The sequence below is a fragment of the Psilocybe cubensis genome, chromosome 5 (genome assembly GCF_017499595.1).
Source record: "Psilocybe cubensis strain MGC-MH-2018 chromosome 5, whole genome shotgun sequence".
NCBI lineage: Eukaryota > Fungi > Basidiomycota > Agaricomycetes > Agaricales > Agrocybaceae > Psilocybe > Psilocybe cubensis.
In genome coordinates this window covers 3654240-3675134 of record NC_063003.1, presented here as the reverse complement: position 1 = coordinate 3675134, position 20895 = coordinate 3654240, and the positions used below count along the sequence as shown (strand labels likewise).

Below are 20895 nucleotides of genomic sequence, written 5' to 3'. Positions count from 1 at the left end.
TAAACCCTAAACCCTAAACCCTAAACCCTAAACCCTAAACCCTAAACCCTAAACCCTAAACCCTAAACCCTAAACCCTAAACCCTAAACCCTAAACCCTAAACCCTAAACCCTAAACCCTAAACCCTAAACCCTAAACCCTAAACCCTAAACCCTAAACCCTAAACCCTTGGATTGAATAGCTAAACCTAAACCTAAACCCTAAACCCTAAACCCTAAACCCTAACCTAACCCCAACCCTAAGCTAACTAAGTCTAACCTTAGTAGGAAGTAAGGTAGGCGTGTGAACTTCCGAACGGCATGTGATTGTGAAGGGCCGGATCTAATTTAGTACATGGGAAAAGTTACTTAGTACTTCGGGAAAAGTTCCTTAGTACCGTGGAAACATTTTTGATGGACCGGATCATGAACTGTCCAATTAAGATTCACAACAATCAATCATTCTATTGTTTGATTGTTAGGTAAGGACCCAGGTAAGTTATTTATACTCTAGACATGTGAATATTCCCATGTCGCGGTTACTCGGAGCCACGTAACCAGAGTAATCTATATCCATGTGATTCACATCACAGTCAATAACCCACGATGTCAAAGAACAAAAGTGTTGGATCCACTTTTGACAGGTTACCATGTGCCACATCGACCCGTGACACTCTGTTCATCAGAGACCTGTCTAACTTGACGATAAACATTGACAGATTTGTGATAGTCGGTAAGATACATGACAGCTGCGCAGCATCACTTCACGCGCTGTCATCGGATGTCTAGAACATTCCTTCTAAGAATAGCCACTGAAGAGTCTATAAAGACGAAAGGGCTGGTTGTTGGGATCCCCCAACAGCCCTCTGGCTACTTTCCATTTAACTCCCAGTTTAAACTAGTCGCTCGCACCTCGCTTCGCTCGGTGCTCGCTCCCCCCCTAAACCCTAAGCCCTAACCTAACCCCAACCCTAAGCTAACTAAGTCTAACCTTAGTAGGAAGTAAGGTAGGCGTGTGAACTTCCGAAAGGCATGTGATTGTGAAGGGCCGGATCTAATTTAGTACATGGGAAAAGTTACTTAGTACCTCGGGAAAAGTTCCTTAGTACCGTGGAAACATTTTTGATGGACCGGATCATGAACTGTCCAATTAAGATTCACAACAATCAATCAATTGATTGTTAGGTAAGGACCCAGGTAAGCTATTTATACTCTTGACATGAGAATATTCCCATGTCACGGTTACTCGGAGCCACGTAACCAGAGTATTTTATATCCATGTGATTCACATCACAGTCAATAACCCACGATGTCAAAGAACAAAAGTGTTGGATCCACTTTTGACAGGTTACCATGTGCCACATCGACCCGTGACACTCTGTTCATCAGAGATCTGTCTAACTTGACAATAAACATTGACAGATTTGTGATAGTCGGTAAGATACATGACAGCTGCGCAGCATCACTTCACGCGCTGTCATCGGATGTTCCAGAACATTCCTTCTAAGAATAGCCACTGAAGAGTCTATAAAGACGAAAGGGCTGGCTGCTGATAACAATCAACAGCCCTCTGGCCTTCTTTCTATTTCAAACTCACAGTTTAAACTAGTCGCTCGCACCTCGCTTCGCTCGGTGCTCGCTCCCCCCCTAAACCCAACGACTTTGCTATCACCCATCAGTTACCATGTCATCCCAATACTCTGCTGCATTCTCTCGTGCCATGTCCCCTACCCTGGACGCACTCACCCAGGCCGTCGTCAACAACACTGTCTTCGGCGTCAACGATGAAGCAGGCCGCCATAACGCTCTTATCGACGAGCTGGCCACTGTGGTCATCAAAAAAATAGCTGAGTGCCGCTCCGTTGACCAAGTCATAGACTGCGTCTTTTTTGACTATCGTGCTGCCCTCAGGGAGTTTCTCCTCAACCTCGCATCGTGGTGCGACAAGAGGGAAACAGTCAAGGCTAGCCTCGAGCGCCTTGAATCTGCCGTTAGCGCAGGCAACACGCCCAATCGCCTTAAGGTGAAGGCACCCGAGTTCCAACTTACGAAGGAATTCGCGGATGCCGGGTCAGCGGAGGCTCTTCGAGTCTCCACTACGTTCTCTTCCGCTCGTGATGCCTTCCAAAAGGCAATTAACGACGGCGCCGTTCAGGCGAAAAAGGACGAGCTGGCTTTTTGGGATGATAAATGCGCGCTCAACTCTTGCTACGAAGCTGCTGCCCTCATCGTTAAGGCAACTTACGATGATCGCAAATCCAGCTACAAGCTCCCTGTTTTCTCTACAGACAACAAGGGAGTTCGACGTATAGCAGAGTGGGTAGTGTCTCCGCAAAAGAAAGCCGAATGCAGTGCGCTGCAAACTATACTGCCGGCGATCTTTTCTCATATCAAACAGATTGTCAACATGCGCCACCGCGCCTTGGCAATTAAGATTGAGAAAAAGCGGACGACTGCGGCAACAGCCGATGTCGAGATGGCCGATGCGACCAAACCAGGTCCATCGATTCAATCCCTTATTGATAAGGGCTTGAATGCACGTCTCAAAAAGCTCAACCTTGGATCTGTGGGCAAGAAGGCAAGTTTTCGTAACCCTTCACCCATAATTCTGGACACTAATTATTACTCTAATTACCCAGACTTTGTCTGGCCAGAATTCGTCCAAGGCTCCTCAACCTCAGGCCAGGAAAGCTGGCCCTTCGAAACCCAAGTCGTCGTCGACGCCTTCGCAGAGGAAGCCTCAAACCAAGGCTTCCAACAAGGTCGACAACAAGAAGAAAGGGAAGGGGAGAGCTCCCGTCAAGAACAACGATCCAAAGGGAAAGGGAAAGGCAAGAGCCTAGACGCGCGGTCTACTGTAGCATCATTTACGTCGGTGAGACCCGCCTTCCCCAACTCTATTCCTGACGATATACTCACCATGACTAAAACAGACGCAGTTTCTTTTGTACACCTCAATACCCCGATTTCATTCTTATTGGCTGGCCAGTATAGATCTAGTGTACACTGTAGTCCTGGTGTTTCGGTCCCTGTTGATGTAGCAAATGATTTATCTCTTGGACTCAACTATATGTTTTTTACACTGCCTTCTAAAAGTCTGATCATGCAAGCATGGAATGATTTTCAACGAAGAATAAGATGGCGTATCTATTTTTTGTTTAAAGAAGGCATGAATAAACCTTTCGATCCAGACTATGGAGTAAGCTCTAAAAAGAAAGAGAAACCTCCAATGTTACCGCAATTTATGGAATTTGGCCTTTCAATGGGACGTCGGTACGTTATTAAAACGATCGCAAGTATCCCGGAAGAAGCCCTTAAAGAGATGCGAAAGCACGCGTTCTCTCCTAAAAGGGACAAGATCCAAAAGTTTCTTTTCGATAACAACTATGTTATTACGATGACAGATAAGAATCTTGGCCTCGCGGTGTCTGAACGCGACTGGATATTAAGGAATGAGCTCAATCTTCTTGAAGATGAACGCAACTACGAAGAGTTAGAATTCGAAGTTGCGCAAGAAGTTATGAAGAGCAAAATGATTCAGATGCAAACTCTCGCACGTACCGTCGAAGATGAACATCTGTTTCTATTTGAACTTGGGTTGTCTCGATTCTTTCTATCGAATGTACCGGAAGACGGATCATCGTTCAAGTATCCTCAATTTCATGGTATACCTAAAATCCACAAGAAACCTACTGGATTTAGGCCCATAATTCCGTGTCACTCTGTAGTATTTAATCCTGCAGCCAAGTTTGTATCAAAAGAGCTTAAGCCGATTATTAAATCGACTCCTTCAATCATTCACGGAACGAAGGATCTCTTTACGAGATTAAGCCAATTGCGTATAGACCCCAAACGACAATGGTATTTTGTCACCGGGGATGTAGTTGCTTTCTATCCCAATATTCCGTTGGACTTGTGCATCGAAATCGTTTGTAATATGTACGAGGAATGGTTACTCAACGCTTCGGAAGAAAACACTGCATTAGCCCATATTAATCCAAATTCGTTAGAGAATAACTTGGTTAAATTGGGCATCTTTAAACGTGCTATCGAGATTGGCAATACGCAATTGATAACACAACATGGGTCTAGATATTTTAGACAAAAAAATGGCCTCGCAATGGGCGTCGCGGATTCTCCGGACCTTGCTAACCTCTTTGGAGCCCATTTTGAAATAAAGTCAAAAATCTTAGACCACCCAAACGTGGCCTTCTATGGAAGGTACATCGACGATTGTTTCGCAATTGTTTACGCCGAGTCCGAAGCACTTGCACTTAATCTTATTAAAGAAACAATAAAGTTCGATGGTTGTGTTATCGAATGGGCTGTTTCCTCGTCGGGATGTCAATTTCTCGATGCTTTCATATTCAAGGAGTCTGGAAAACTTCATTGGAAGCCATTTGTCAAGACAGGAAACAACCGAGAACGAGTTCCATGGGTATCACATCATCCTTTGGACGTCAAACGTGGCGTCTACATTGGAGAGTTATCCAGGTTAGCCGTGCTATGTAGTACCAAGGAAATCTACATCGGAGCAATTAGAGACCTTAACGCTCTCTATTTGATGCGCGGTTATCCCGAAAACCTAGTCATGTCTTGGTGTAAGAAGAATATACAAGAACGTTGGGAAAAGCGATTCGCTTTACGAGTCGCAGAGCACGACGAATCCATTCTTGTACTTAAAACCAGATTTGATCAGGTATGGAATTGGTTTTCAGCTGCTGAACTTGGAAAAACTGTTACCGAGTACTGGTCGGCATGGTATGAACATGCCGAGAAAGGTTTGTATAGTGCAGACTCGTCCAGACCCCTTATCAAACCAGATCCAAATTACGTTCACGACCTCGATGATGTTCGCCCGGAGCTGTTCACACAGATCCTCGTGGACGGAGAAACTGAGTTCGTACCGGATTTGAGGAAGATAGGACTACTCGGAAGTCGTTGGATAGTATCGCGAAAACGCAATACTAATCTTTTCGACCTTGCAAATGTGTGGAAGAAAACAGTCTTTCGTAAACTGGATGAAGACATCGCTGAAAAAGGTGGTGTTGTTCCCGAAACTCAAAACGTTAATGAAACTTATCATTCTGCTTTAGTTGAAGCTGCTGAACAGATAAGTATCGAAAGTGATAACGAGATAATACTTCATAGACGTTCAATCTCACAAGAGAGGGAACATCCAGAATTCGGCAGAATATCCAAATCTTACAACCGATGAAAAGAATACTAGCGCGTAAGGCGTAAAGCATTAGAAAAAAACCCTAACCGTAAGTATTCCTTGCTACAAAGTAACAAACATCTACTTACAAGCAACACATTGGATTAAATAGCTAAACCTAAACCTAAACCCTAAACCCTAAACCCTAAGCCCTAACCTAACCCCAACCCTAAGCTAACTAAGTCTAACCTTAGTAGGAAGTAAGGTAGGCGTGTGAACTTCCGAAAGGCATGTGATTGTGAAGGGCCGGATCTAATTTAGTACATGGGAAAAGTTACTTAGTACCTCGGGAAAAGTTCCTTAGTACCGTGGAAACATTTTTGATGGACCGGATCATGAACTGTCCAATTAAGATTCACAACAATCAATCAATTGATTGTTAGGTAAGGACCCAGGTAAGCTATTTATACTCTTGACATGAGAATATTCCCATGTCACGGTTACTCGGAGCCACGTAACCAGAGTATTTTATATCCATGTGATTCACATCACAGTCAATAACCCACGATGTCAAAGAACAAAAGTGTTGGATCCACTTTTGACAGGTTACCATGTGCCACATCGACCCGTGACACTCTGTTCATCAGAGATCTGTCTAACTTGACAATAAACATTGACAGATTTGTGATAGTCGGTAAGATACATGACAGCTGCGCAGCATCACTTCACGCGCTGTCATCGGATGTTCCAGAACATTCCTTCTAAGAATAGCCACTGAAGAGTCTATAAAGACGAAAGGGCTGGCTGCTGATAACAATCAACAGCCCTCTGGCCTTCTTTCTATTTCAAACTCACAGTTTAAACTAGTCGCTCGCACCTCGCTTCGCTCGGTGCTCGCTCCCCCCCTAAACCCTAAACCCTAAACCCTAAACCCTAAACCCTAAACCCTAAACCCTAAACCCTAAACCCTAACCTAACCCCAACCCTAAGCTAACTAAGTCTAACCTTAGTAGGAAGTAAGGTAGGCGTGTGAACTTCCGAACGGCATGTGATTGTGAAGGGCCGGATCTAATTTAGTACATGGGAAAAGTTACTTAGTACTTCGGGAAAAGTTCCTTAGTACCGTGGAAACATTTTTGATGGACCGGATCATGAACTGTCCAATTAAGATTCACAACAATCAATCATTCTATTGTTTGATTGTTAGGTAAGGACCCAGGTAAGCTATTTATACTCTAGACATGTGAATATTCCCATGTCGCGGTTACTCGGAGCCACGTAACCAGAGTAATCTATATCCATGTGATTCACATCACAGTCAATAACCCACGATGTCAAAGAACAAAAGTGTTGGATCCACTTTTGACAGGTTACCATGTGCCACATCGACCCGTGACACTCTGTTCATCAGAGACCTGTCTAACTTGACAATAAACATTGACAGATTTGTGATAGTCGGTAAGATACATGACAGCTGCGCAGCATCACTTCACGCGCTGTCATCGGATGTCTAGAACATTCCTTCTAAAGAATAGCCACTGAAGAGTCTATAAAGACGAAAGGGCTGGTTGTTGGGATCCCCCAACAGCCCTCTGGCCTTCTTTCTATTTCAAACTCACAGTTTAAACTAGTCGCTCGCACCTCGCTTCGCTCGGTGCTCGCTCCCCCCCTAAACCCAACGACTTTGCTATCACCCATCAGTTACCATGTCATCCCAATACTCTGCTGCATTCTCTCGTGCCATGTCCCCTACCCTGGACGCACTCACCCAGGCCGTCGTCAACAACACTGTCTTCGGCGTCAACGATGAAGCAGGCCGCCATAACGCTCTTATCGACGAGCTGGCCACTGTAGTCATCAAAAAAATAGCTGAGTGCCGCTCCGTTGACCAAGTCATAGACTGCGTCTTTTTTGACTATCGTGCTGCCCTCAGGGAGTTTCTCCTCAACCTCGCATCGTGGTGCGACAAGAGGGAAACAGTCAAGGCTAGCCTCGAGCGCCTTGAATCTGCCGTTAGCGCAGGCAACACGCCCAATCGCCTTAAGGTGAAGGCACCCGAGTTCCAACTTACGAAGGAATTCGCGGATGCCGGGTCAGCGGAGGCTCTTCGAGTCTCCACTACGTTCTCTTCCGCTCGTGATGCCTTCCAAAAGGCAATTAACGACGGCGCCGTTCAGGCGAAAAAGGACGAGCTGGCTTTTTGGGATGATAAATGCGCGCTCAACTCTTGCTACGAAGCTGCTGCCCTCATCGTTAAGGCAACTTACGATGATCGCAAATCCAGCTACAAGCTCCCTGTTTTCTCTACAGACAACAAGGGAGTTCGACGTATAGCAGAGTGGGTAGTGTCTCCGCAAAAGAAAGCCGAATGCAGTGCGCTGCAAACTATACTGCCGGCGATCTTTTCTCATATCAAACAGATTGTCAACATGCGCCACCGCGCCTTGGCAATTAAGATTGAGAAAAAGCGGACGACTGCGGCAACAGCCGATGTCGAGATGGCCGATGCGACCAAACCAGGTCCATCGATTCAATCCCTTATTGATAAGGGCTTGAATGCACGTCTCAAAAAGCTCAACCTTGGATCTGTGGGCAAGAAGGCAAGTTTTCGTAACCCTTCACCCATAATTCTGGACACTAATTATTACTCTAATTACCCAGACTTTGTCTGGCCAGAATTCGTCCAAGGCTCCTCAACCTCAGGCCAGGAAAGCTGGCCCTTCGAAACCCAAGTCGTCGTCGACGCCTTCGCAGAGGAAGCCTCAAACCAAGGCTTCCAACAAGGTCGACAACAAGAAGAAAGGGAAGGGGAGAGCTCCCGTCAAGAACAACGATCCAAAGGGAAAGGGAAAGGCAAGAGCCTAGACGCGCGGTCTACTGTAGCATCATTTACGTCGGTGAGACCCGCCTTCCCCAACTCTATTCCTGACGATATACTCACCATGACTAAAACAGACGCAGTTTCTTTTGTACACCTCAATACCCCGATTTCATTCTTATTGGCTGGCCAGTATAGATCTAGTGTACACTGTAGTCCTGGTGTTTCGGTCCCTGTTGATGTAGCAAATGATTTATCTCTTGGACTCAATTATATGTTTTTTACACTGCCTTCTAAAAGTCTGATCATGCAAGCATGGAATGATTTTCAACGAAGAATAAGATGGCGTATCTATTTTTTGTTTAAAGAAGGCATGAATAAACCTTTCGATCCAGACTATGGAGTAAGCTCTAAAAAGAAAGAGAAACCTCCAATGTTACCGCAATTTATGGAACTTGGCCTTTCAATGGGACGTCGGTACGTTATTAAAACGATCGCAAGTATCCCGGAAGAAGCCCTTAAAGAGATGCGAAAGCACGCGTTCTCTCCTAAAAGGGACAAGATCCAAAAGTTTCTTTTCGATAACAACTATGTTATTACGATGACAGATAAGAATCTTGGCCTCGCGGTGTCTGAACGCGACTGGATATTAAGGAATGAGCTCAATCTTCTTGAAGATGAACGCAACTACGAAGAGTTAGAATTCGAAGTTGCGCAAGAAGTTATGAAGAGCAAAATGATTCAGATGCAAACTCTCGCACGTACCGTCGAAGATGAACATCTGTTTCTATTTGAACTTGGGTTGTCTCGATTCTTTCTATCGAATGTACCGGAAGACGGATCATCGTTCAAGTATCCTCAATTTCATGGTATACCTAAAATCCACAAGAAACCTACTGGATTTAGGCCCATAATTCCGTGTCACTCTGTAGTATTTAATCCTGCAGCCAAGTTTGTATCAAAAGAGCTTAAGCCGATTATTAAATCGACTCCTTCAATCATTCACGGAACGAAGGATCTCTTTACGAGATTAAGCCAATTGCGTATAGACCCCAAACGACAATGGTATTTTGTCACCGGGGATGTAGTTGCTTTCTATCCCAATATTCCGTTGGACTTGTGCATCGAAATCGTTTGTAATATGTACGAGGAATGGTTACTCAACGCTTCGGAAGAAAACACTGCATTAGCCCATATTAATCCAAATTCGTTAGAGAATAACTTGGTTAAATTGGGCATCTTTAAACGTGCTATCGAGATTGGCAATACGCAATTGATAACACAACATGGGTCTAGATATTTTAGACAAAAAAATGGCCTCGCAATGGGCGTCGCGGATTCTCCGGACCTTGCTAACCTCTTTGGAGCCCATTTTGAAATAAAGTCAAAAATCTTAGACCACCCAAACGTGGCCTTCTATGGAAGGTACATCGACGATTGTTTCGCAATTGTTTACGCCGAGTCCGAAGCACTTGCACTTAATCTTATTAAAGAAACAATAAAGTTCGATGGTTGTGTTATCGAATGGGCTGTTTCCTCGTCGGGATGTCAATTTCTCGATGCTTTCATATTCAAGGAGTCTGGAAAACTTCATTGGAAGCCATTTGTCAAGACAGGAAACAACCGAGAACGAGTTCCATGGGTATCACATCATCCTTTGGACGTCAAACGTGGCGTCTACATTGGAGAGTTATCCAGGTTAGCCGTGCTATGTAGTACCAAGGAAATCTACATCGGAGCAATTAGAGACCTTAACGCTCTCTATTTGATGCGCGGTTATCCCGAAAACCTAGTCATGTCTTGGTGTAAGAAGAATATACAAGAACGTTGGGAAAAGCGATTCGCTTTACGAGTCGCAGAGCACGACGAATCCATTCTTGTACTTAAAACCAGATTTGATCAGGTATGGAATTGGTTTTCAGCTGCTGAACTTGGAAAGACTGTTACCGAGTACTGGTCGGCATGGTATGAACATGCCGAGAAAGGTCTGTATAGTGCAGACTCGTCCAGACCCCTTATCAAACCAGATCCAAATTACGTTCACGACCTCGATGATGTTCGCCCGGAGCTGTTCACACAGATCCTCGTGGACGGAGAAACTGAGTTCGTACCGGATTTGAGGAAGATAGGACTACTCGGAAGTCGTTGGATAGTATCGCAAAAGCGCAATACTAATCTTTTCGACCTTGCAAATGTGTGGAAGAAAACAGTCTTTCGTAAACTGGATGAAAACATCGCTGAAAAAGGTGGTGTTGTTCCCGAAACTCAAAACGTTAATGAAACTTATCATTCTGCTCTAGTTGAAGCTGCTGAACAGATAAGTATCGAAAGTGATAACGAGATAATACTTCATAGACGTTCAATCTCACAAGAGAGGGAACATCCAGAATTCGGCAGAATATCCAAATCTTACAACCGATGAAAAGAATACTAGCGCGTAAGGCGTAAAGCATTAGAAAAAAACCCTAACCGTAAGTATTCCTTGCTATAAAGTAACAAACATCTACTTACAAGCAACACTTTGGATTAAATAGCTAAACCTAAACCCTAAACCCTAAACCCTAAACCCTAACCTAACCCCAACCCTAAGCTAACTAAGTCTAACCTTAGTAGGAAGTAAGGTAGGCGTGTGAACTTCCGAACGGCATGTGATTGTGAAGGGCCGGATCTAATTTAGTACATGGGAAAAGTTACTTAGTACTTCGGGAAAAGTTCCTTAGTACCGTGGAAACATTTTTGATGGACCGGATCATGAACTGTCCAATTAAGATTCACAACAATCAATCATTCTATTGTTTGATTGTTAGGTAAGGACCCAGGTAAGCTATTTATACTCTAGACATGTGAATATTCCCATGTCGCGGTTACTCGGAGCCACGTAACCAGAGTAATCTATATCCATGTGATTCACATCACAGTCAATAACCCACGATGTCAAAGAACAAAAGTGTTGGATCCACTTTTGACAGGTTACCATGTGCCACATCGACCCGTGACACTCTGTTCATCAGAGACCTGTCTAACTTGACAATAAACATTGACAGATTTGTGATAGTCGGTAAGATACATGACAGCTGCGCAGCATCACTTCACGCGCTGTCATCGGATGTCTAGAACATTCCTTCTAAAGAATAGCCACTGAAGAGTCTATAAAGACGAAAGGGCTGGTTGTTGGGATCCCCCAACAGCCCTCTGGCCTTCTTTCTATTTCAAACTCACAGTTTAAACTAGTCGCTCGCACCTCGCTTCGCTCGGTGCTCGCTCCCCCCCTAAACCCTAAACCCTAAACCCTAAACCCTAAACCCTAAACCCTAAACCCTAAACCCTAAACCCTAGGCCCATAATTCCGTGTCACTCTGTAGTATTTAATCCTGCAGCCAAGTTTGTATCAAAAGAGCTTAAGCCGATTATTAAATCGACTCCTTCAATCATTCACGGAACGAAGGATCTCTTTACGAGATTAAGCCAATTGCGTATAGACCCCAAACGACAATGGTATTTTGTCACCGGGGATGTAGTTGCTTTCTATCCCAATATTCCGTTGGACTTGTGCATCGAAATCGTTTGTAGTATGTACGAGGAATGGTTACTCAATGCTTCGGAAGAAAACACTGCATTAGCCCATATTAATCCAAATTCGTTAGAGAATAACTTGGTTAAATTGGGCATCTTTAAACGTGCTATCGAGATTGGCAATACGCAATTGATAACACAACATGGGTCTAGATATTTTAGACAAAAAAATGGCCTCGCAATGGGCGTCGCGGATTCTCCGGACCTTGCTAACCTCTTTGGAGCCCATTTTGAAATAAAGTCAAAAATCTTAGACCACCCTAATGTGGCCTTCTATGGAAGGTACATCGACGATTGTTTTGCAATTGTTTACGCCGAGTCCGAAGCACTTGCACTTAATTTAATTAAAGAAACAATAAAGTTCGATGGTTGTGTTATCGAATGGGCTGTTTCCTCGTCGGGATGTCAATTTCTCGATGCTTTCATATTCAAGGAGTCTGGAAAACTTCATTGGAAGCCTTTTGTCAAGACAGGAAACAACCGAGAACGAGTTCCATGGGTATCACATCATCCTTTAGACGTCAAACGTGGCGTTTACATTGGAGAGTTATCCAGGTTAGCCGTGCTATGTAGTACCAAGGAAATCTACATTGGAGCAATTAGAGACCTTAACGCTCTCTATTTGATGCGCGGTTATCCCGAAAACCTAGTCATGTCTTGGTGTAAGAAGAATATACAAGAACGTTGGGAAAAGCGATTCGCTTTACGAATCGCAGAGCACGACGAATCCATTCTTGTACTTAAAACCAGGTTTGATCAGGTATGGAATTGGTTTTCAGCTGCTGAACTTGGAAAAACTGTTACCGAGTACTGGTCGGCATGGTATGAACATGCCGAGAAAGGTCTGTATAGTGTAGACTCGTCCAGACCCCTTATCAAACCAGATCCAAATTACGTTCACGACCTCGATGATGTTCGCCCGGAGCTGTTCACACAGATCCTCGTGGACGGAGAAACTGAGTTCGTACCGGATTTGAGGAAGATAGGACTACTCGGAAGTCGTTGGATAGTATCGCGAAAGCGCAATACTAATCTTTTCGACCTTGCAAATGTGTGGAAGAAAACAGTTTTTCGTAAACTGGATGAAGACATTGCCGAAAAAGGTGGTGTTGTTCCCGAAACTCAAAACGTTAATGAAACTTATCATTCTGCTCTAGTTGAAGCTGCTGAACAGATAAGTATCGAAAGCGATAACGAGATAATACTTCATAGACGTTCAATCTCACAAGAGAGGGAACATCCAGAATTCGGCAGAATATCCAAATCTTACAACCGATGAAAAGAATACTAGCGCTTAAGGCGTAAAGCATTAGAAAAAAACCCTAACCGTAAGTATTCATTGCTATAAAGTAACAAACATCTACTTACAAGCAACACATTGGATTAAATAGCTAAACCTAAACCTAAACCCTAAACCCTAAACCCTAAGCCCTAACCTAACCCCAACCCTAAGCTAACTAAGTCTAACCTTAGTAGGAAGTAAGGTAGGCGTGTGAACTTCCGAACGGCATGTGATTGTGAAGGGCCGGATCTAATTTAGTACATGGGAAAAGTTACTTAGTACTTCGGGAAAAGTTCCTTAGTACCGTGGAAACATTTTTGATGGACCGGATCATGAACTGTCCAATTAAGATTCACAACAATCAATCAATTGATTGTTAGGTAAGGACCCAGGTAAGCTATTTATACTCTTGACATGTGAATATTCCCATGTCGCGGTTACTCGGAGCCACGTAACCAGAGTAATCTATATCCATGTGATTCACATCACAGTCAATAACCCACGATGTCAAAGAACAAAAGTGTTGGATCCACTTTTGACAGGTTACCATGTGCCACATTGACCCGTGACACTCTGTTCATCAGAGACCTGTCTAACTTGACAATAAACATTGACAGATTTGTGATAGTCGGTAAGATACATGACAGCTGCACAGCATCACTTCACGCGCTGTCATCGGATGTCTAGAACATTCCTTCTAAGAATAGCCACTGAAGAGTCTATAAAGACGAAAGGGCTGGTTGTTGGTACCCCCCAACAGCCCTCTGGCCTTCTTTCCATTTAACTCACAGTTTAAACAAGTCGCTCGCACCTCGCTTCGCTCGGTGCTCGCTCCCCCCCTAAACCCTAAACCCTAAACCCTAAACCCTAAACCCTAAACCCCATCTGTTTCTATTTGAACTTGGGTTGTCTCGATTCTTTCTATCGAATGTACCGGAAGACGGATCATCGTTCAAGTATCCTCAATTTCATGGTATACCTAAAATCCATAAAAAACCTACTGGATTTAGGCCCATAATTCCGTGTCACTCTGTAGTATTCAATCCTGCAGCCAAGTTTGTATCAAAAGAGCTTAAGCCGATTATTAAATCGACTCCTTCAATCATTCACGGAACGAAGGATCTCTTTACGAGATTAAGCCAATTGCGTATAGACCCCAAACGACAATGGTATTTTGTCACTGGAGATGTAGTTGCTTTCTACCCCAATATTCCGTTGGACTTGTGCATCGAAATCGTTTGTAGTATGTACGAGGAATGGTTACTCAACGCTTCGGAAGAAAACACTGCATTAGCCCATATTAATCCAAATTCGTTAGAGAATAACTTGGTTAAATTGGGCATCTTTAAACGTGCTATCGAGATTGGCAATACGCAATTGATAACACAACATGGGTCTAGATATTTTAGACAAAAAAATGGCCTCGCAATGGGCGTCGCGGATTCTCCGGACCTTGCTAACCTCTTTGGAGCCCATTTTGAAATAAAGTCAAAAATCTTAGACCACCCAAACGTGGCCTTCTATGGAAGGTACATCGACGATTGTTTCGCAATTGTTTACGCCGAGTCCGAAGCACTTGCACTTAATCTTATTAAAGAAACAATAAAGTTCGATGGTTGTGTTATCGAATGGGCTGTTTCCTCGTCGGGATGTCAATTTCTCGATGCTTTCATATTCAAGGAGTCTGGAAAACTTCATTGGAAGCCTTTTGTCAAGACAGGAAACAACCGAGAACGAGTTCCATGGGTATCACATCATCCTTTGGACGTCAAACGTGGCGTCTACATTGGAGAGTTATCCAGGTTAGCCGTGCTATGTAGTACCAAGGAAATCTACATCGGAGCAATTAGAGACCTTAACGCTCTCTATTTGATGCGCGGTTATCCCGAAAACCTAGTCATATCTTGGTGTAAGAAGAATATACAAGAACGTTGGGAAAAGCGATTCGCTTTACGAGTCGCAGAGCACGACGAATCCATTCTTGTACTTAAAACCAGATTTGATCAGGTATGGAATTGGTTTTCAGCTGCTGAACTTGGAAAAACTGTTACCGAGTACTGGTCGGCATGGTATGAACATGCCGAGAAAGGTTTGTATAGTGCAGACTCGTCCAGACCCCTTATCAAACCAGATCCAAATTACGTTCACGACCTCGATGATGTTCGCCCGGAGCTGTTCACACAGATCCTCGTGGACGGAGAAACTGAGTTCGTACCGGATTTGAGGAAGATAGGACTACTCGGAAGTCGTTGGATAGTATCGCGAAAACGCAATACTAATCTTTTCGACCTTGCAAATGTGTGGAAGAAAACAGTCTTTCGTAAACTGGATGAAGACATCGCTGAAAAAGGTGGTGTTGTTCCCGAAACTCAAAACGTTAATGAAACTTATCATTCTGCTTTAGTTGAAGCTGCTGAGCAGATAAGTATCGAAAGTGATAACGAGATAATACTTCATAGACGTTCAATCTCACAAGAGAGGGAACATCCAGAATTTGGCAGAATATCCAAATCTTACAACCGATGAAAAGAATACTAGCGCTTAAGGCGTAAAGCATTAGAAAAAAACCCTAACCGTAAGTATTCCTTGCTATAAAGTAACAAACATCTACTTACAAGCAACACATTGGATTGAATAGCTAAACCTAAACCTAAACCCTAAACCCTAAACCCTAAGCCCTAACCTAACCCCAACCCTAAGCTAACTAAGTCTAACCTTAGTAGGAAGTAAGGTAGGCGTGTGAACTTCCGAACGGCATGTGATTGTGAAGGGCCGGATCTAATTTAGTACATGGGAAAAGTTACTTAGTACTTCGGGAAAAGTTCCTTAGTACCGTGGAAACATTTTTGATGGACCAGATCATGAACTGTCCAATTAAGATTCACAACAATCAATCAGTCTATTGTTTGATTGTTAGGTAAGGACCCAGGTAAGCTATTTATACTCTAGACATGTGAATATTCCCATGTCGCGGTTACTCGGAGCCACGTAACCAGAGTTTTCTATATCCATGTGATTCACATCACAGTCAATAACCCACGATGTCAAAGAACAAAAGTGTTGGATCCACTTTTGACAGGTTACCATATGCCACATTGACCCGTGACACTCTGTTCATCAGAGATCTGTCTAACTTGACAATAAACATTGACAGATTTGTGATAGTCGGTAAGATACATGACAGCTGCGCAGCATCACTTCACGCGCTGTCATCGGATGTTCCAGAACATTCCTTCTAAGAATAGCCACTGAAGAGTCTATAAAGACGAAAGGGCTGGCTGCTGATAACAATCAACAGCCCTCTGGCTACTTTCCATTTAACTCCCAGTTTAAACTAGTCGCTCGCACCTCGCTTCGCTCGGTGCTCGCTCCCCCCCTAAACCCTAAGCCCTAACCTAACCCCAACCCTAAGCTAACTAAGTCTAACCTTAGTAGGAAATAAGGTAGGCGTGTGAACTTCCGAACGGCATGTGATTGTGAAGGGCCGGATCTAATTTAGTACATGGGAAAAGTTACTTAGTACTTCGGGAAAAGTTCCTTAGTACCGTGGAAACATTTTTGATGGACCGGATCATGAATTGTCCAATTAAGATTCACAACAATCAATCATTCTATTTTTTGATTGTTAGGTAAGGACCCAGGTAAGCTATTTATACTCTAGACATGTGAATATTCCCATGTCGCGGTTACTCGGAGCCACGTAACCAGAGTAATCTATATCCATGTGATTCACATCACAGTCAATAACCCACGATGTCAAAGAACAAAAGTGTTGGATCCACTTTTGACAGGTTACCATGTGCCACATTGACCCGTGACACTCTGTTCATCAGAGACCTGTCTAACTTGACAATAAACATTGACAGATTTGTGATAGTCGGTAAGATACATGACAGCTGCGCAGCATCACTTCACGCGCTGTCATCGGATGTTCCAGAACATTCCTTCTAAGAATAGCCACTGAAGAGTCTATAAAGACGAAAGGGCTGGCCGTTTGTACCCCCAAACAGCCCTCTGGCCTTCTTTCTATTTCAAACTCACAGTTTAAACTAGTCGCTCGCACCTCGCTTCGCTCGGTGCTCGCTCCCCCCCTAAACCCAACGACTTTGCTATCACCCATCAGTTACCATGTCATCCCAATACTCTGCTGCATTCTCTCGTGCCATGTCCCCTACCCTGGACGCACTCACCCAGGCCGTCGTCAACAACACTGTCTTCGGCGTCAACGATGAAGCAGGCCGCCATAACGCTCTTATCGACGAGCTGGCCACTGTGGTCATCAAAAAAATAGCTGAGTGCCGCTCCGTTGACCAAGTCATAGACTGCGTCTTTTTTGACTATCGTGCTGCCCTCAGGGAGTTTCTCCTCAACCTCGCATCGTGGTGCGACAAGAGGGAAACAGTCAAGGCTAGCCTCGAGCGCCTTGAATCTGCCGTTAGCGCAGGCAACACGCCCAATCGCCTTAAGGTGAAGGCGCCCGAGTTCCAACTCACGAAGGAATTCGCGGATGCCGGGTCAGCGGAGGCTCTTCGAGTCTCCACTACGTTCTCTACCGCTCGTGACGTCTTCCAAAAGACGATTAACGACGGCGCCATTCAGGCGAAAAAGGACGAGCTGGCCTTTTGGGATGATAAATGCGCGCTCAACTCTTGCTACGAAGCTGCTGCCCTCATCGTTAAGGCAACTTACGATGACCGCAAATCCAGCTACAAGCTCCCTGTTTTCTCTACAGACAACAAGGGAGTCCGACGTATAGCAGAGTGGGTAGTGTCTCCGCAAAAGAAAGCCGAATGCAGTGCGCTGCAAACTATACTGCCGGCGATCTTTTCTCATATCAAACAGATTGTCAACATGCGCCACCGCGCCTTGGCAATTAAGATTGAGAAAAAGCGGACGACTGCGGCAACAGCCGATGTCGAGATGGCCGACGCGACCAAACCAGGTCCGTCGATTCAATCCCTTATTGATAAGGGCTTGAATGCACGTCTCAAGAAGCTCAACCTTGGATCTGTGGGCAAGAAGGCAAGTTTTCGTAACCCTTCACCCATAATTCTGGACACTAATTATTACTCTAATTACCCAGACTTTGTCTGGCCCGAATTCGTCCAAGGCTCCTCAACCTCAGGCCAGAAAAGCTGGCCCTTCGAAACCCAAGTCGTCGTCGACGCCTTTGCAGAGGAAGCCTCAAACCAAGGCTTCCAACAAGGTCGACAACAAGAAGAAAGGGAAGGGGAGAGCTCCCGTCAAGAACAACGATCCAAAGGGAAAGGGAAAGGCAAGAGCCTAGACGCGCGGTCTACTGTAGCATCATTTACGTCGGTGAGACCCGCCTTCCCCAACTCTATTCCTGACGATATACTCACCATGACTAAAACAGACGCAGTTTCTTTTGTACACCTCAATACCCCGATTTCATTCTTATTGGCTGGCCAGTATAGATCTAGTGTACACTGTAGTCCTGGTGTTTCGGTCCCTGTTGATGTAGCAAATGATTTATCTCTTGGACTCAATTATATGTTTTTTACACTGCCTTCTAAAAGTCTGATCATGCAAGCATGGAATGATTTTCAACGAAGAATAAGATGGCGTATCTATTTTTTGTTTAAGGAAGGCATGAATAAACCCTTCGATCCAGACTATGGAGTAAGCTCTAAAAAGAAAGAGAAACCTCCAATGTTACCGCAATTTATGGAACTTGGCCTTTCAATGGGACGTCGGTACGTTATTAAAACGATCGCAAGTATCCCGGAAGAAGCCCTCAAGGAGATGCGAAAGCACGCGTTCTCTCCTAAAAGGGACAAGATCCAAAAGTTTCTTATCGATAACAACTATGTTATTACGATGACAGATAAGAATCTTGGCCTCGCGGTGTCTGAACGCGACTGGATATTAAGGAACGAGCTCAATCTTCTTGAAGATGAACGCAACTACGAAGAGTTAGAATTCGAAGTTGCTCAAGAAGTTATGAAGAGCAAAATGATTCAGATGCAAACTCTTGCACGTACCGTCGAAGATGAACATCTGTTTCTATTTGAACTTGGGTTGTCTCGATTTTTTCTATCGAATGTACCGGAAGATGGATCATCGTTCAAGTATCCTCAATTTCATGGTATACCTAAAATCCACAAGAAACCTACTGGATTTAGGCCCATAATTCCGTGTCACTCTGTAGTATTTAATCCTGCAGCCAAGTTTGTATCAAAAGAGCTTAAGCCGATTATTAAATCGACTCCTTCAATCATTCACGGAACGAAGGATCTCTTTACGAGATTAAGCCAATTGCGTATAGACTCCAAAAGACAATGGTATTTTGTCACTGGAGATGTAGTTGCTTTCTATCCCAATATTCCGTTGGACTTGTGCATCGAAATCGTTTGTAGTATGTACGAGGAATGGTTACTCAACACTTCGGAAGAAAACACTACATTAGCCCACATTAAGCCAAATTCGTTAGAGAATAACTTGGTTAAATTGGGCATCTTTAAACGTGCTATCGAGATTGGCAATACGCAATTGATAACACAACATGGGTCTAGATATTTTAGACAAAAAAATGGCCTCGCAATGGGCGTCGCGGATTCTCCGGACCTTGCTAACCTCTTTGGAGCCCATTTTGAAATAAAGTCAAAAATCTTAGACCACCCAAACGTGGCCTTCTATGGAAGGTACATCGACGATTGTTTCGCAATTGTTTACGCCGAGTCCAAAGCACTTGCACTTAATCTTATTAAAGAAACAATAAAGTTCGATGGTTGTGTTATCGAATGGGCTGTTTCCTCGTCGGGATGTCAATTTCTCGATGCTTTCATATTCAAGGAGTCTGGAAAACTTCATTGGAAGCCATTTGTCAAGACAGGAAACAACCGAGAACGAGTTCCATGGGTATCACATCATCCTTTGGACGTCAAACGTGGCGTCTACATTGGAGAGTTATCCAGGCTAGCCGTGCTATGTAGTACCAAGGAAATCTACATCGGAGCAATTAGAGACCTTAACGCTCTCTATTTGATGCGCGGTTATCCCGAAAACCTAGTCATGTCTTGGTGTAAGAAGAATATACAAGAACGTTGGGAAAAGCGATTTGCTTTACGAGTCGCAGAGCACGACGAATCCATTCTTGTACTTAAAACCAGGTTTGATCAGGTATGGAATTGGTTTTCAGCTGCTGAACTTGGAAAAACTGTTACCGAGTACTGGTCGGCATGGTATGAACATGCCGAGAAAGGTCTGTATAGTGCAGACTCGTCCAGACCCCTTATCAAACCAGATCCAAATTACGTTCACGACCTCGATGATGTTCGCCCGGAGCTGTTCACACAGATCCTCGTGGACGGAGAAACTGAGTTCGTACCGGATTTGAGGAAGATAGGACTACTCGGAAGTAGTTGGATAGTATCGCGAAAGCGCAATACTAATCTTTTCGACCTTGCAAATGTGTGGAAGAAAACAGTTTTTCGTAAACTGGATGAAGACATTGCCGAAAAAGGTGGTGTTGTTCCCGAAACTCAAAACGTTAATGAAACTTATCATTCTGCTCTAGTTGAAGCTGCTGAACAGATAAGTATCGAAAGCGATAACGAGATAATACTTCATAGACGTTCAATCTCACAAGAGAGGGAACATCCAGAATTCGGCAGAATATCCAAATCTTACAACCGATGAAAAGAATACTAGCGCTTAAGGCGTAAAGCATTAGAAAAAAACCCTAACCGTAAGTATTCATTGCTATAAAGTAACAAACATCTACTTACAAGCAACACATTGGATTGAATAGCTAAACCTAAACCTAAACCCTAAACCCTAAACCCTAAGCCCTAACCTAACCCCAACCCTAAGCTAACTAAGTCTAACCTTAGTAGGAAATAAGGTAGGCGTGTGAACTTCCGAACGGCATGTGATTGTGAAGGGCCGGATCTAATTTAGTACATGGGAAAAGTTACTTAGTACTTCGGGAAAAGTTCCTTAGTACCGTGGAAACATTTTTGATGGACCGGATCATGAATTGTCCAATTAAGATTCACAACAATCAATCATTCTATTTTTTGATTGTTAGGTAAGGACCCAGGTAAGCTATTTATACTCTAGA

At 43.9% G+C, this 20895-nt stretch overlaps 5 protein-coding genes across 5 annotated transcripts; all 5 read left to right on the top strand.

Annotated features, from left to right (window-relative positions):
• Window positions 1-1662: 1662 nt before the first annotated feature.
• JR316_0006574 (uncharacterized protein) lies at window positions 1663-2821 on the top strand (the record flags this gene model as incomplete). The annotated part of the gene is made up of 2 exons (XM_047892320.1): window positions 1663-2544; window positions 2618-2821. The coding sequence occupies 2 exons, from the start codon at window positions 1663-1665 to the stop codon at window positions 2819-2821; spliced, it is 1086 nt and encodes a 361-aa protein (XP_047749669.1).
• Window positions 2822-6842: 4021 nt separating this feature from the next.
• JR316_0006573 (uncharacterized protein) lies at window positions 6843-8001 on the top strand (the record flags this gene model as incomplete). The annotated part of the gene is made up of 2 exons (XM_047892319.1): window positions 6843-7724; window positions 7798-8001. 2 exons carry the CDS (start codon window positions 6843-6845, stop codon window positions 7999-8001), a joined length of 1086 nt encoding a protein of 361 aa, XP_047749668.1.
• Window positions 8002-11708: 3707 nt separating this feature from the next.
• JR316_0006572 (uncharacterized protein) lies at window positions 11709-12806 on the top strand (the record flags this gene model as incomplete). The annotated part of the gene is made up of 2 exons (XM_047892318.1): window positions 11709-12263; window positions 12288-12806. The coding sequence occupies 2 exons, from the start codon at window positions 11709-11711 to the stop codon at window positions 12804-12806; spliced, it is 1074 nt and encodes a 357-aa protein (XP_047749667.1).
• Window positions 12807-14237: 1431 nt separating this feature from the next.
• JR316_0006571 (uncharacterized protein) lies at window positions 14238-15335 on the top strand (the record flags this gene model as incomplete). The annotated part of the gene is made up of 2 exons (XM_047892317.1): window positions 14238-14792; window positions 14817-15335. The coding sequence occupies 2 exons, from the start codon at window positions 14238-14240 to the stop codon at window positions 15333-15335; spliced, it is 1074 nt and encodes a 357-aa protein (XP_047749666.1).
• A 1602-nt stretch (window positions 15336-16937) lies between these two features.
• Window positions 16938-20471, top strand: JR316_0006570 (uncharacterized protein; the record flags this gene model as incomplete). The annotated part of the gene is made up of 2 exons (XM_047892316.1): window positions 16938-18128; window positions 18417-20471. 2 exons carry the CDS (start codon window positions 16938-16940, stop codon window positions 20469-20471), a joined length of 3246 nt encoding a protein of 1081 aa, XP_047749665.1.
• Between the last annotated feature and the right edge of the window lie 424 nt (window positions 20472-20895).